Source organism: Cucurbita pepo, chromosome LG04, assembly GCF_002806865.2.
Source record: "Cucurbita pepo subsp. pepo cultivar mu-cu-16 chromosome LG04, ASM280686v2, whole genome shotgun sequence".
NCBI classification, from domain to species: domain Eukaryota; kingdom Viridiplantae; phylum Streptophyta; class Magnoliopsida; order Cucurbitales; family Cucurbitaceae; genus Cucurbita; species Cucurbita pepo.
The window spans coordinates 3,936,833-3,953,965 of NC_036641.1; the positions used below are offsets into that span (position 1 = coordinate 3,936,833).

At 35.6% G+C, this 17,133-nt stretch overlaps 2 protein-coding genes and 3 non-coding genes across 5 annotated transcripts; 2 read left to right on the forward strand and 3 right to left on the reverse strand.

The window, feature by feature from the left end:
- Positions 1-129: 129 nt before the first annotated feature.
- On the reverse strand, positions 130-203 carry TRNAN-GUU. The gene has a single exon. It is a non-coding gene; the product is annotated as a tRNA-Asn (tRNA).
- A 637-nt stretch (positions 204-840) lies between these two features.
- Positions 841-914, reverse strand: TRNAN-GUU. The gene has a single exon. It is a non-coding gene; the product is annotated as a tRNA-Asn (tRNA).
- Positions 915-1,291: 377 nt separating this feature from the next.
- TRNAN-GUU lies at positions 1,292-1,365 on the reverse strand. Its single transcript has one exon. It is a non-coding gene; the product is annotated as a tRNA-Asn (tRNA).
- A 543-nt stretch (positions 1,366-1,908) lies between these two features.
- Positions 1,909-5,318, forward strand: LOC111792187 (leucine-rich repeat protein 2-like). The gene is made up of 7 exons (XM_023673528.1): positions 1,909-2,332; positions 2,616-2,748; positions 3,011-3,082; positions 3,512-3,655; positions 3,729-3,800; positions 3,897-3,968; positions 4,979-5,318. The coding sequence occupies exons 1-7, from the start codon at positions 2,254-2,256 to the stop codon at positions 5,043-5,045; spliced, it is 639 nt and encodes a 212-aa protein (XP_023529296.1). The 5' UTR covers positions 1,909-2,253; the 3' UTR covers positions 5,046-5,318.
- A 1,191-nt stretch (positions 5,319-6,509) lies between these two features.
- On the forward strand, positions 6,510-7,989 carry LOC111792571 (40S ribosomal protein S29). The gene is made up of 3 exons (XM_023674079.1): positions 6,510-6,665; positions 7,561-7,660; positions 7,769-7,989. The coding sequence occupies exons 1-3, from the start codon at positions 6,604-6,606 to the stop codon at positions 7,775-7,777; spliced, it is 171 nt and encodes a 56-aa protein (XP_023529847.1). The 5' UTR covers positions 6,510-6,603; the 3' UTR covers positions 7,778-7,989.
- The last annotated feature ends 9,144 nt before the right edge of the window (positions 7,990-17,133 follow it).

Genomic DNA, 17,133 nt, shown 5'->3' on the forward strand with positions numbered 1-17,133 from the left:
TTGGGCTTGTCATGGGCATGCGGCTATGGGCAACACGCCTTGGACGAGCATGACCGTGACACTAGGCCTGCAAGGACAGCGGATTTTGAGCCCATAAAAAGATGCTCACTAAAAGGAGGTGAATGCACGCGCTAGAAGGAGGGGTTGAACCACCAACCTTGTGGTTAACAGCCACACGCTCTAACCAACTGAGCTATTCTAGCATTTTTGTTTGAAAAATTTCTTAGTAAAATTACAAAAGAAAAGAAAAAAAAAAGTTCCTTTAAATGGAAAAAAAAAATGATAAACGCTAGAAGAAGGGTTTGAACATTCAAACTTGTGGTTAACAGCCACATGCTCTAACTAGCTGAGCTATTCCAACATATTTGTTTGAAAAAATTTCTTAGTAGAATTAAAAAAAAAAAAAAAAAAAAAAAAAAACTTTAAATAGAAAAAAAAAACAACAATGATAAACATTGGAAGGAGGGTTTGAATATCTGATCTCGTGGTTAATAGCCACACATTCTAACTAGCTCAACTATTCTAACATATTTATTTGAAAATAGTAAAATTACAAAAAGATAAAAAAACTAAAAAAAAAACGTTCTAACTAGCTCAACTATTCCAACATATTTATTTGGAAAATATTCTTAGTAAAATTACAAAAAGATAAAAAAAAAAAAAAAAATCTTTAAATGAAAAAAAAAAACAAAAAACAACAATGATACTCCGACCTTGTGGTTAACAGCCACACGCTCTAACCAACTGAGCTATTCCAGCATATTTGTTTGATAAACTTTCTTAGTAAAATTAAAAAAAAAAAAGAAAAGAAAATACAACAAATGGTAAAAAAATGATAAACGCTAGAAGGAGGGTTTGAACCTCCGACCTTGTGGTTAACAGCCACACGCTCTAACCAACTGAGCTATTCCAGCATATTTGTTTGACAAAATTTCTGAGTAAAATTAAAAAAAAAAAAATACAACAAATAAAGGATAAACGGTAGAAGAAGGATTTGAACCTCCACACCTCCAACCTTGTGGTTAACAGGCACGCGCTCTCACCAGCTGAACCATTCTAGCCCATTTATTTAACAAAATTTCTTAGTAAAATTAAAAAAAAAAAAAAAAAAAAAAAAATCTTTAAATGAAAAAAAAAAACAAAAAACAACAATGATACTCCGACCTTGTGGTTAACAGCCACACGCTCTAACCAACTGAGCTATTCCAGCATATTTGTTTGATAAACTTTCTTAGTAAAATTAAAAAAAAAAAAGAAAAGAAAATACAACAAATGGTAAAAAAATGATAAACGCTAGAAGGAGGGTTTGAACCTCCGACCTTGTGGTTAACAGCCACACGCTCTAACCAACTGAGCTATTCCAGCATATTTGTTTGACAAAATTTCTGAGTAAAATTAAAAAAAAAAAAATACAACAAATAAAGGATAAACGGTAGAAGAAGGATTTGAACCTCCACACCTCCAACCTTGTGGTTAACAGGCACGCGCTCTCACCAGCTGAACCATTCTAGCCCATTTATTTAACAAAATTTCTTAGTAAAAAAAAAAAAAAAAAAAAAACAACAACAAATGAGAATGATAAACAGTAGAAGAAGAGTTTGAACTCGGACCTTGTGGTTAAGGTTCACATGCTCTAACCAACTGACCTATTTCAGCATAATACAACTTAATTTATGAGACGGCGATAGACGATTTTTTGAAAAAAAAAATCTTTTTTTTACAAAGATTCAAAAGATTCTAAAAAAAATTAAAATAAAAAACTAATAATAATTTTTCCCTTAAAAGGAAAAATGAGAACATAATAAGTAGTGATGGTAGGGTACAATGGAAGGCATTCAGCACAAAAGGATGACTGTCAAAACCCTCTTCTTCTCTGCGTTTTCTGTCCACCGGTTCCCCAAAGCCACAGCCCGGAAGGAAGAAACCTCTTATGAAAACGGTGGTGGACCCCCACCGGCGCCGGCCCCACCGCCACATTTCACGCGTCCAACCTGTCCCCTCACTAACCCACCAACCCAATTCACTAACTATGCCTTTTCTCTTCTCTTCTCTTCTCTTCACCTCTCTCAAAAAGTTTCTCTCTCTGATTTCTATATGAATCCCCTCTTTTCTCTTCTCTCCACTTGACCCATCCTTCTCTCTCAGTCAAATTCTTCTTCAATCCCACTGTTTTGTACTCGTCTTTTCTTTTTCTTCGCTTTTACCTCCATTTCTCTTCTGGGGTTTGCTTCGATTTCTCTGTTTTCTTCTCCAATGGCTTCTCTCCCTCTCCCCCTTCTCTTTCTCCTTCTGGGTTTCTCTTTCTCGCCTGTAATTTCTACTAATTCTGAAGGTAACTGTAAATTCAATTGAATGCCCAGGAACTGTTTGATGTTTTGCCTCTGATAATTTTATTTTCTTTTTTATTTCTAAAAGTTGGTTTTTGAGTTTCTTGTTCATGTTTTTGGGCTTTTCGCCTGTAATTTCTACTAATTCTCTGAATGCAATTGAATGCCCATGAACTGTTTGATGTTTTGCCTCTGATAACTTTTCGTAAAATTTTGTTTTCTTTTTGATTTCTGAAGGTTGGTTTTTAGTTACTTGTTCATGTTTTTGGGTTGTTCTTCTGGTTTTAGGAAATGCTTTGCATGCTCTGAGGAGAAGGCTGTCTGATCCCACCAATGTGCTGCAGAGTTGGGACCCTACTCTGGTTAATCCTTGCACTTGGTTTCATGTTACCTGTGATTCTGATAGCCATGTGATCCGCTTGTGAGATTCTACCCTTGTGTTTTTTTTCTCACTGTTTTTATTTGGGTTTGTTCGACGAACACGACTCTCCACAATGGTATGACATTGTCCACTTTGAGCATAAGCTCTCATGGCTTTGCTTTGGGCTTCCCAAAAGGCCTCCGACCAATGGAGAGTGTATTATTTGATTATAAACCCATGATCATTCCCTAAATTAGCCGATGAGGACTTTCATCATCCAACCGGGTTCTTTATTCATGTTCTTTTCTCTCTGTGTTTTCAGGGATTTGGGAAATTCAAACATTTCTGGGACTTTGGGGCCTGAACTTGGCGAGCTCCGGCATCTTCAATATCTGTACTGCTCACCCTCTTCATCATTTTGAGAATTATTTAGATCTTTTTTTTTATGTATTTGTGTTCTGCAGTGTGGATTATGAACATTTTTTAATTTCTTGAACATGATGGATTGCATAGTTACAGCTGTAGGTTATGGGGTTGTTTTTCTGAGAATTTTTCGTACAAAAAAGTATGTTTTTTTTTACAGTTTTTGTACTTAGGGATTCACTTTAATTAATGTCTAAAAAGATATGAAATCCTATATGGCTGAAAGATCAGAAAACCCTCTTTTTTAACCACAAAGAATTTGTTCTTCCATTTGTTTCCTGGTCCACGAAGGAAATTAGGTTAACTAGCTTCAGAGTTTAGCTTCTTTATGGCAAGGTGATGGCTTTGCTATATTCAGTAAGCATTACTGACCTTTCTCGTGTTTTTCGATGCCCTGTAGGGAGCTCTACAGGAATGGGATAACGGGCGAAATCCCTACAGAGCTCGGTAATTTAAAAAACCTTGTAAGCATGGATTTGTATGAGAACAAATTTGAAGGAAAAATCCCGAAATCTTTTGCCAAACTCGAGTCGCTCAGATTTCTGTAAGCAACTTTCTATTGTCACTGATTAGTTTTGCTCCAATTGTATCTCATTTGGTTCGATTTGTATAAACAGACGGATGAACAACAACAAGTTGACAGGATCGATCCCGAGGGAACTCGCATCACTCTCTAAACTCAAAATTTTGTATGTTTGGTTTAGAAACAACTGCTTTGTTCTCTAGTCTCGCCCTCTCGCTCGCCCGTTATTCGTTACTAACGCTATCTTTAACTTTTTCTGCAGTGATGTCTCAAACAATGAGCTCTGTGGAACAATTCCAGTTGATGGCCCCTTTTCTACTTTCTCAATGGAAAGGTAAACAATTTCTTTAGATCTTTGTTCTCTCTGCTGGACACATTTCATGAACCCACATGTTAGAATGGTGAGTTCTTATCTGGCATATTGTCTGAACCTAAATACTTGGATCGCGGGTTGGGCGTTCATAGAATTTCAATATGACTGAACAACCGTGGGTCGAAACTAAAGCAGTGACTCAAACTCGGTTACGCATTCTTGCTAAAACTATATGACACGGTTACGCAAGTACATTTATACTCAAAACTCGGTTACGCATTCTTGTTCATATACTTGATTAACAAGTATTGATGTATATTACTCCAAAAATTTATTATTTTTGTCTTAGAGTATTATTCATGGCAACTTATTTTGCTCAAGGATTATTGGATGCATTCGTTTGTTGAACTAGTATCCAACTCATGTCTATTGTGCCAACGCACAAGTATTTGACAAATGTTCTACTAGTGATGGGCTGTTGGAGTATCTAAAATGTAACCGTCTAAGCTAACCGTTAGCTTAGCAGTTATTGTCCTCTTTGGGCTTTTCCTTCCGGGCTTTCCCTCAAAGTTTTTAAAACGTGTGTGCTAGGGAGAAGTTTCTACACCCTTATAAAGAATGTTTCGTTCCCCTCTCCAATCGATGTGGGATCTCACAGTTGCTTCGGGGCCCAACATCCTTGTTGGCACTCGTTCCTCTCTCCTATTGATGTGGGATCTCACATTCCACCCCATTCGGGGCCCAGTATTCTTGCTAGCACATCGCCCGGTGTCCATCCTCTTTTGGGGCTCAACGTCCTCATTCCGTTGTTTGGCTCTGATACTATTTGTAACTCTCGTTAAAGTGTCCATATTTCATACGTCATTAGTCATTCATCGCGATCATCTTGTGAAATGATTGGTTTTCGTTCTTGAGTATTTCTGGCCACTCTTATCGTTTTCTTACTTGTCACCATGACCAATCCAACCTGGAATCCCAAAGTACATATTCAATTGAATTATTAACTGTATATGCTCTTTTCTTTGCTGCAGTTATGAAAACAACAGGCTAAGTGGCCCCGAGTTGCAAGGACTTGTACCATATGACTTTGGATGCTGAACCTCTCTAGCTCGTCGTTGGTCTCGAAACAACATGGCTTGGACGGTAATAGGTTCGAGTAAAATTTATTATCCTTGTGACAATTACATTGCGCGTGTTGGAAAATATAGGAACCAAAATAAATAATGTATTAGCTTCAATTCTCAGCAAGAACGAGAACGAGAACGAACGAGAATTAGTTCTATAGTCGCCCAACTTCGGTATTTCTTTTTCCATGTAATAGTTCAAATTCATCTCAAACTAAACAAGAAATTTAACAACAATTTCAAGGGATTCATGGGATTAATGAACAAAATAAACTCGATTCTGATTCATTATCAAAATATTACAAGGTATTCATGGGATTAATGAACACGTATCTCATTTTATAATCTTGAGCTAACGTCCTCGAAGAAGTTGGCTGGTATGCCTTCGGGTTGTGTAGCCTCGAAAATATATTTAGGAGAATTATGCAATATGTGTTTAGAATACATATTGTGTGGCCGAAGTTTAGATAATTTGTATTTTTGGATTCTTTGATATTTTCAATCTCTTCCAATCCTACTTTATCCATCATCTGTCTCTCTTAACGGTAACGGTATCGAGTTTTATCCTCCATGCTCGCCAAGTTTCCCATTTAATGCATTATTGGGACGAAGATTTTTTTTAATGCATAATTTTCGTTTTACGATATAATTTTTATTACAAAAGGTAAGACATCTTAGAAAATTTAATAATATTTTATAAGCAAAAATATTATATAATATTCCACGGAGTCCATTTTTAAAATTTAAAATTTTAATATTTCAATGTAATTTTTAATTTAAATATTATAGTCATACTATAACATGTAAATAATAATATTTATAAAAAGTCCCAAATTTAATTTTGTTTTTAATGTAAATAATTTCTATTTTCAAGCTAACCCGATAAAACATCCTAATATATTCAATAATATTTCATAATTAAAAATATAATACTTTGGCGGATAATATAAATTTTAAAATATTAAATTTTGGTAGATCAATATAATTTTAAAAAAAATTAAATTTCAATATTCAATATTATAAATAGAAATGAAAATAATATTCAATTAATTTTAAAATTACCACATGAAAAATATTTTTTGAATTAAAATGTAAATAAATAAGGATGGAATTAAAATATTCAATGAGATAAAGCCTCATAAGTAAAAAGAAAATATGTTGAGTGAAAATTTAAATATTTAAACTTTTATGTAAATTTTAATTTTTTTTTTAGAAAAAGTAATTGGTTAAAATATTATATTTTGAATTAATGGATCAAATATTCAAATTTGTTATTGTTAAAAAAATCGAATATTAAAAATATTTATTTAAGAAAAACAAATATATTATAAATAAAAGCGAGAAAACAATGCATAAATTAGATATAAGATTATATTTTCCGTACACGTCAGCTAGGGTTTCTTCTCAATGTCTCCCCTATAAATACTCACTTCTTCTTCGTCCTCTGGTTCTTCAGAAAGCATTTGCCGCTTGCGAGGATTTTCGAAGGCTTAACGAGCTCTTAAGATTTCAATCTCTTAGGCAATCCAAGCATGGGGCATTCTAACGTCTGGAACTCGCACCCTAAGAGCTATGGTCCCGGCTCCCGCACCTGGTAACTTGTTTTTTTTTTGTTTGTTCCCTCTGTTTTGTATTTGAGATGATTCCGATGTGATCTAGTCAAATTTTCTATCCTGTGATTGGAGATCTCATATTTTTCTTGAATATCATGGCTATATATTTAGATTAGAGAGTCGAAAGTCGGGAGTCTTGTTAATTTGACGTGGTATTTTGACTAGGAGGCAAAATTATGTGATTGGTTTTGATTTTTGTTCTTGACATAGTTCATAAAGTAATGATTTTATGTTTCTTTGATAAATGGAAGCAAGCGTAACGGTTGATTGTGTTGATTTTCTTCTATCGATCTGTTGAAGTCTAACTTTATCAATTATTTTTCTCCCGATAAGTTCACATTCTTCGGAAGATTCATTCTTCTATTGATTTGGGTATCCGCATCTCTATATATTCGTGCTGAAAATATTGTGTTCTATTGGCTATTATGAGCAAATAACTGAAGTAATAGCAAAATAGTTCCCGTGTGTATCTCCATTTGTTTGTATAGTTTGTCTAAATTGATTAGGTATGAAATCCTCGTTTTCTTTGGATATTAGCACATTGGTGAATTTCCCTATGAATCCCCGATTAAGCCAATGTTCTTATTATCTTTCGTTTAATTTGTTATGGGATTAGGATCATAGCTAAACATTGGGAGTCCTTAGTAATTAGTCACTAGTAACATTTGTGGCTGTTGGGTGAACTTTGGTGAATGAAAGAATTCTTGAGATGCTGTAATACTTCCATTGTTGAGTATATATATATATATATATATATATATATATATATATATATATATATAGATGCTTTTGGTTGTTAACATTTATCCAGTAATATGATATGAAGGTCTTTTTCTGTTTGAATTAAATTTTTTCTATGTCTAATCTTTATTGAAGCCGGGTTTGCGGAAACCCTCATGGGTTGATCAGAAAGTACGGGCTTATGTGCTGCAGACAATGCTTCCGCAGCAACGCCAAGGAAATTGGGTTCATCAAGGTAAGGTTTTCTGAGTTCATGACTGATTTGATCATATTGGTTATTTTGATCTATACATCCAAAAGTTTTTCAATGTCTTGATCTGTTGAACCTCAACTCTTCTTGCAGTACCGCTAAATGGCCTAGTTTTCTCAGTTCCATTAAGGGTCGATGGAGGGAATATGGTTGCAGCTTTTTCATATATATATATATAAGAAGGAACCTTGAATTTTGATTCTGTCTCTAGTTAGTTCATTTTTTTTTTCTGGAATCTTCAGTTGATTGTTGAACTTAGACTACAACAATGTTTATTGATTTTGAAGATTTAAGTTAGTGTTTTTCATTCAGCACCGCATTCTTCTCTGCTTCCTTTTTCTTAATTCTTTCCGAATGATAATATTGCGTTTTTGTTGGAGTATGGATTGTAGTGCTGATTAAGTTAATGTCCAAGGGCTAGCTTAAGTTGTTGTCAATAGTTTTAGGTGCACACAAATTCATTTGGGCACTGATGAATATCAAATAATTTATAGCTCAAGCCACATGCTTTGCACTACTAGTGTTGCTGGTAAATTACACACTTTATGCACGACTGCTAATATAAAGAATTAATTGTGTTAAATAAAGTAAAGGCTGGGCTTATTTTTCATTTTGGAATTCTACACCTCTTTATGGAAGAGAATGTTTTGTTCTCTTCTTTAATTGATGTGAGATTTCATAATCTAATTTTTGGGGTCTAGTGTTCTCGCACTCGTTCCTTTTTCCAATTGATGTGGGATCTCCAATCTACATGTTTCGTCCTCGTCTCTAATTGATATTTAATTGATGTGGGGTCTTATAATCTACTACCCTCTTTAGGGCTTAACGTCTTTGTTGTCACTTGTCCTCATCTCCAATTGATGTGGGATCTCCAATTCACCCATTTTAGGGTCAGTGTCCTTGCCGACACACCGTGTCTATCTCTAACCAACTATAACGGTTCAATCTCATTGCTAATAGATATTGTCCTCCTTGAACTTTTCTTTCGAGTAAAATGCGATTGTGACCAACTATAACAGGTCAATCCCGCTAGTAGATATGTCCTCCTTGGATTTTTCAAATATCAATGTTCCCATTAGACATTAATACAATGTTACATCTAGTGTGGATTTTGTATTTACTTGTAATTTGTGAATGGTTTTGTGTGATGTGTAGTCCAACAGAGTACGATCAACAACCTTGAAGACGAGTACAATCAATGTTCCCATAGGACATTAATACAATGTTACATATTCCTTTCTTTGAGTCTTGGATTCACTATTTTCATTACATTATTTGACCCTAATAGGTCAAAATTTGAACTTTTTTACTTTTTGTTTGAAATATGACTAAATGAATTAGAGATATGTGTTTGTTTGTTCATTTTAGTATATTAACGGTAAACATGGTATTCGAGTTTAAATAACACATTTGAAACTCATATTTTTAGCTATATCACTTTCCAAGCCAAAAGAATTCACAATAAGTATTTACCTCTTTTGTTTATTTACAATTATTATAAATTTATTTCTTACATTGATGATGGCGCCTTCTTTCGTAGACGACTAGCGCGGATAGTTTCTCTCAAACGATGAGCAACTTCTCAACTTCTCAATTGAACGACAACAAATAGATTCTTTCAGATAGTAACAATTTTTATCATCAACGGCGACAGATGATTTTTCTTAAACAGTCATAACTTCTATCATCGATAACAACCGAGCCACTAAGAGTCAAATAAAGCAAAAAAATTCCAATGCATATCAATGTAGACCAAAACAGAACTAGAACTGAGCCACTAAGCCGGAGAAAAAGAAAAGGAACTTCGTACTCTTAGACATCTTTTTAAAGTTTTTTTTTAAATTAAAAAATTAACAAGGTAGAAAATTTAAATTTTAGAAGTTTGGATCAATGATACATAACTAAATTAGTTCAACTATACTTAATTAACTCATAATTTTATAAAAGTTTTCAAGCCTCTCATGTATGAACCAATGGATGGGCATGTGGCAGATACCCGAGCAAAAAAAATGGTACAAAAAAATGTGATAGACATCCGAGTAAAAATAACGGTACACTTAGTAAAAAATGAATTGACACCACATCTAAATTAGAGTAATTTTGAGAATAGGATAATTAAAAAAAAAAATTAAAAGAATTGAAAGTAGCCATCTTTACCAATTTTCCTGAGATGCATGTGAGTGAAAACAAAATATATTGAAAGAAATCATGTTAATATGTAGGGATAATCTTCTTTGTTAAGAAGTAAGAAGTATTTAATGTGAGTATGTCTCGTGAGAACGTCTGAGTCATTAAGAAAAAAAAATTATTAGTTTTACAAAACTTCTTTTTAGAAATAAGTTTGATATTACATGTTTTTTATCAAATAAAAAATAGAAATATTTAGAAAGTCAATAATTGAATTATAATGACTAGAAAAAAACAATAAAGTCAAATACTAAAAAGTCAAACTTTCTCAATTTGAATGAAGAAATGGTTCAATTTTAGGTCCTTTTTAGTTGCCTTATAACAATTATTCTTAAGGTTTTTCTTTTCTAAATAAAAAAAAAAATCTAATATTTGAGAAGAGAGAGAAAGGAATTTGAAAAGTGGAGGGATCTTCGGGTGGAGAAGAAGGGTCCATCGGATCCGGGTCGGACCCGAACCCACAGGCGTGAAACCAATCGGTACACACAGCCCAAATATGCTAACGACCCAATGGTGTTCATGATCCGGAACGCCACCCGCGATGCATCACCTCTCGAGAGCAACAAGTGTCACGTATGCACACGCCGACTCCTTCGGCTCACACAACGTTAATGGCTCAGCTCGACTTCGGCAGCGGCTCGATGACTCTAACAACTCAAAATGGATTATTCGGCTGGAGTTACACTATTTGATACCAATTCCTACATTTTTTTTTACCCTTCCAAAGTTAAATATGACCTTAATAAAGACAATTAAGATCCGTATAAGGTACGTTTTCTCAATTTAAGTTAAATTGAGTAAAGAAATTGGTATTACTAACGAAACAAGATGAGCGTTTTAATAGGAAACAACTCCCAACGATACTTGGAGCAACTTCGAGGGATGAAATTCAAATGTACTCGAGTTTAGGGAGAACGTCGGTTAAGGCCAACCATGTAATTGACCTTATTATCGGCTTAGTCGAAAGACTTGCCTTATGTATGACAACACATGCCTACTGGTATTGACATGTGTCATTTATGCTTTATATGTTGTGATGCATTGGCTAAATTATAATAACGATGTATGATATTATGATGACGTTATATGATGATGATGTGGTGACGATGACATGACGATGATGATGTATGATATTATAATGACGTTATATGGTGATGATGTGATGACGATGACATGATGATGATGATGTTGTATGCTTTATATGTTGTGACGTGCAGGCTAAATTATAATGACGTATGATATTATGATGATGTAATGACGATGACATAACAACGATGATGTATGATATTATGATTATGTTGTTTTACGATGATATGATGATGATGATTATGATATTATGATGACATTATTTGATGATGATGATGACGACAACATAATAATGATGATGAGATAGATTAGCATGACGTTGACGTGCATGTAATGAATGTCATGATACATTACGACGATGATTCATTTTTTTTGAAGACACAACCCTAATTGAAATTAATGATGATGAGCGTATGAAGACCAACACCTACATGGTTCTTAGAGTAATATATGAATGGTGTATAGGAGTGTGTCACGAATATGATTTAAAGATGAAAACTATAAGAACCTCATGCATTTTGTGTGTACATATACAACGAGATACTTCCCCATTTATGATGATGAGTACGGACGTGTACACTATGATGATGATGGTGATCATGCCTAGCATGACACTCAAGGGTCTGCTAACCTCCGGACGGACAATTAGTTCGACTATGATAGGTCAAGAGGGGTACGAACCGTCTGGGGATCCACACTCGCATGTGTGGGTCGTGTAAAGGAAAATACTACACATCCAATTTTTGTTCGGATCGGAAGCCACCCTTATGATGGTTTTTAAATGATACGTCCCTAGATCATGAGTTGCATGTGTTTGTTTGCATTCCTTGACCCCAATATTGAGGTTACTTAGTGAGTATTTATTTTGAATACTCAAGCCGTGCGCAACTTCTATTTCAAGTAAAAGCAAGGTATCACTGATGGCTTACAACGACATCGCAATTCATGACAGTATTTTAAGATGAAGTTTTAAATGTTTAATTCAACATATGAATATAGATGACGACGACGGTAGTGACTCTAGTAAGTAGAAATTTAGAGTCGTTACACTAACAACAAGTTCGCTTATGTAACGGCCCAGATCCACCGCTAGCAGATATTGCCTCTTTGAGCTTTCCCTTTCGGGGAATAGCGAGAAGGCTGACAGATCGTCCGGTGTCTGACTCTGATACCATTTGTAACGACCCAGACCCACCGCTAGCAGATATTGTCCTCTTTGGACTTTTCCTTTCGGGCTTCCCCTCAAGACTTTAAAACGCGTCTGCTAGGGGAAGGTTTCCACACTCTTATAAATGGTGGTTTGTTCTTCTCCCCAACCAATGTGGGACATCACAATCCATCCCCCTTCGGGGCCCAGCGTCCTCACTGGCACTCCTTCCTTCCTTCAATCGATGTGAGACCGCCCCCAAATCCACCCCCTTTGGGGCCCAGCGTCCTTACTGGCACACCGCCTCGTGTCTACTCCCCTTCGGGGAATAGCGAGAAGGCTGGCACATCGTCCAGAACCTGGCTTTGATACCATTTGTAACGACCTAGACCCACCGCTAGCAGATATTGTTCTCTTTGGGCTTTTCCTTGTTTCCTCAAAGCTTTAAAACGCGTCTGTTACAGGAAGGTTTCCACACGCTCATAAATGGTGGTTTGTTCTACTCTCCAACCAAGGTGGGATATCACAACTTACTTGTTGACCTAAGTCTAAGTCAAAGTCAAAATCACTAACAAATCCCGATACAAAATAATGGTCATAATTGATATATAGTAAGAACTTTGGTTTTATTTTTCATACCCCTTTGGATTTGATTGATTGAAAATTTGTGATGGAAATAATTTTCTAATTTTATGTAATGTGGGGAGGGGCATGTTACCAAAAACAAGACAAATCATGTACTTGAAGAGGTTGGAGGGTAAGTTCTTGGACAAAAATTGTGAATTCTATTTTACTCGTTTCAAATCTCTGATCGTTCACTCCGAATTATTTATAGAATGACCTGATACATAGTGGAATAAAAATTAGGGATGCACGTTGTGAAAAATAATCATGATAGTGATCAAATTGAATTAATTTATTTGTGTAATAGTCTAAGCCCACCGCTAGTGTAATGACCATAAATTTTCACATATCCAGAGTTATCACTAACGTCTTATGCTTATCTTAAATGCGGAATATAACTCTAAAAATGCTCATCATAAATAGCGGAAACTTTAAAACTTCATAATACATTAAACTACTAGAAAACACATCGAACATACGTGTTTCAAAACGTTAGGCTGGAGTTCAAAACAAGATAAAAGCAATTACAAATTAAATAATTTAAATAAATGAAATGCAAACACCCTATTTTAACCTAAGATTAGGAATTTTAAATATGCACCTGCTCTATGCACGCACCACAGTCTCTAATTACGATGTCGTCGTCAACCGTATATGGATGCTTTGCCTTTACGTGAACAACAATATGGCACACGATCAAGAAATACTCAGTAAGTGACCTCACTATAGGGGTCATGCTAATGCAAATACATGCAATCATGATTTAAGGACTTATCTCTAAAGATTATAAGAGTGGTCTCCAGTCTTGGACAAATTGGATGTGTAGTACTTCCCTACACACGACTCACACGTGTGAGTGTGAATCCCCAGGGCGCTCGCACACCCCCTGGAACCCTCTGGTCAAGCTAATTTGTAGCTACGTCCGAAGGTCAGCGGAACCCCATAATGTCATGCGCCTCATGAACACCCTCATCTGTGCGCATTCGCACTCATCATCATACGGTGTGCGTCTGCACTCATCATCTCTAGGGGAAGTAACCCTATGCTTATGAGCACACAATAGGCATGAGGTTCCTCTAAATCCAACTATACTTCTCTTCTAACACAACCCTCTGGTCTCATCTCTTTGTTACACTATGTAACACGTGCTCGTGAATATTTACATTAATATCATTTTCATACTCTTGGGGTTGTGTCCTATGTTGATCTAACGACATGATGCAATATAACACTCATCATCATAAAACATGCTCAACATGGAAAACATCATCATATTAATAATATCGTCATGCATACATCATATCCATCATAAAGTCATCAAGTGCATCAAATATAACATGTACGTCATGCATCGAAACATAAATAACATACATATAACATACACCACAACACAACATCATACTCATACATCATCATAATTCATACAATCTTTAGTCTATCCTATAGTAAGTTCACTTACTTGGTTGGCCTTGGTCAAAGTACTCGCTAATTAGCTAAACGTAAGCTCCCATTCCTTGATAGCTGCTTACTACGTTGTCGGAGTTTGTTTCCTATCACACCGTTCGCCACCTTCCGTTAGTATTTCACAATTAAATTACCAATCACTCAATAAATGTGAAATACGACTCTAAAACGGCCTCGATTACCTTAATCAGGGCCGAAAAGGATCTAGGAGGGTTGAAACAGTAGAGATCGGGCCGAAAACAGGTGAGCCAAGCTGAAACAGCTGTTGGGAGGCGCTGGAGGAGCCGCTAGAGGGAGGCTGAGCCGTTTAAGCCTAGCCGAGCAGAAGGAGTGCCTGCACCGCTAGATGTCACGTGGCAGCAACAGGACGTGCCACGTAGTACGGTGGCATCGGGTCGAGGCTGGTTTGGGTCGCGGGCTCGGGTTGGCTCTCGAGTCACTGACTACCGGCGTGGCTGTTGGGCTTTTGGGCCGAGAGTAATGTGTTGGACCTATCCTTTGGGCCTCGAGAATATTGGGCTGTAGGCCGGTTTGGTTGAACCACATGTTTGGTCTCGAGTTGATTCAACTGAACCGTGGGCTACTGGGCTGGATTGAGGTTTGCGCCCCTATAGTTGGGCTGGGCCGAAGGCAGAGGCTAAGGGGAAAGAAGTCGGGCTGGGCTCTCGAGTTTCAAATCCGGGTTGGCCAAGATCTGATGGATCTCGTCTTCCTTACCCGACTTCTGCGCAATTTCTAGTGCATTTTCTCTCTCCTTCCCACGGCGTTTCGATGCCGATTTCGGTACTCTCTCTTCTTTTTCTTCTTTCTTTGTCGCCCCCTCTTTCCTTCCTCCATGTTTTGTGGCCTAAAAATACTTAAAACCATAAATCTAAGGACGTTTAGGAAAACCCAATTTTTGACCTCGGTTACCGATAATGACGCGTACAAAAAAGCACAAAACGTACCTTGAGTTATTGTGCTATCGTTAGGGATCCTTCTCATGATTGTAACTGAGCGTTTGGCGTCGATTTTCGGGTGGTTTGGGACTCGCCGGGAAAATTTGAAAACTCGCAGGCGTTACTTGAAATCTCTCTCTCTCTCTCTCTCTCTCTCTCTCTCTCTTTCTCTCTATCTATCTATCTTTCTCTCATATTTTCTCTCGTATTTTCTCTCTTTTCTCTGTTTGCAGGTATTCTGAGGTGTTCTGGGAGTCGTGGGTTGAAGGTTGAGCGGGGTATGGTTGTCATTTTGCGTGGGATCCGCCAAACTCGGCGGTTGTCGAAAAACTCGCGGGTTTTTTGGCGATCAAGTTTTTTTTTTCTTTTTCATTTTCTTTTTCTTTTTCGAGTCGCTACAGCTAGCATACGTCATCAGTCTCACTGTTTTTAAAATGTATTTGTTTGGAAGAGGTTTCCACACCCTTATAATAATGTTTGATTCTTCTCTCCAATCAACATGAAATCTCACAATCCACCCCCTTGGGAACCCAGCGTTCTTGCTGGCACACTGTTCAGTGTCTGGCTCTAATACTATTTGTAATAGCTCAAATCTACTACTAATAGATTATGTCTGTTTTATCCGGTTACGTATCGTCGTCAGCCTCACAATTTTAAAACATGTATGTTAGGGAGAAGTTTTCACACTCTTATAAACAATGTTTCGTTCTCTCTCTAAGAGATCTCACAATTTGATATTATAGTAACTTGTGACTATCGGTTTGGTTTGATAAAATTTAAGATTAAAAATGGGTGGTCCATTTGATTTGGTTCGATAAAAAAAAAAAAAAAAAAAAAAAAAAAAAAAAAAAAAAAAAAAAAAANAAATTTTTTTTTTACCTTTTCATGTCTTCCTTTAAATATACATATACAATACTTATATACATATACATATACATATATATAAACATATACAATATATATATATATATATATATATATATAGTTTCATGAACTTGCAAGGCACCCAATTTTTGGCAATATTTAGCAGCCACATTAGAGTTACATTGACTTCTCCCAAGCCTTTCCTTTAGGACAACTCCCCCAAATATCTCAACCTTTAGTCTTAAGAAAGTGTGGAAAATATGTGCCTAAGATACCTCGAACAAGGACGTTCCCGAAAAAGAGAGGGTATCCCTACTTACCAAACCCGACAAACAATCTATATCAACACTTAAACTCGAAATTTCTTTACTTTACTTTAGAAATCAGGTCATTCAAAATAAGAATCGGGTTTTTTTTTTTTTTATCAAGCGTCTGTTATTGATAATAAAAACTTACGCTGTGAGGTTTCTTTAAATCAGTTTGATAACGGGTTTTGTTCTAGAAACCCGATTATTCAAAATAAGAACTCGTTTAAGTGTTTGATTTTTAGTGAGGTTCGGAAGGAGGTTAGAAAAGGTAGAAGATATAAGAGAAAAAGACAAAGTTGAATTGAATATTAGGGTTATAATCACTTCCAAAGCAAACAAACCTAATGCCTCTAAGCTTCTTAACAAACAAACCCATCACTCTTATTTTATTGAGTATGTCTAAAGTCACATGGGGAATGAAACATTTCAAATCTCTCTCTCTCTAACCTTATTTTCTCTCTCCTATTTTTTTTTCAAATTATGGGACGAATTATTTGAATAATTTATCGAGAATTTATTTACAAATTAGGTTAAAAGCTCGATCTAAGAAAAAATTCACTTTTTTTTTTCGTGTTTGGTAGAATAATTTTTTAAGTAACTTTCTGAATAAATTTGTGAATGATTTGTCATTATTAATATTATTTATACGACGACAAAGTAAATAAAATATTTATTTTTTTAATAGAGTAGTCAAATTTCAACTGTGTATACAAATTTGTACGTGTATATCATAGTGAAAATGAGAAATTTTTAACGGTATTCTACGTCTACGTATCTTTCAAAACAAAACATATCAAATATTACAATAAATAAATAAATATTATATATATATATATATAT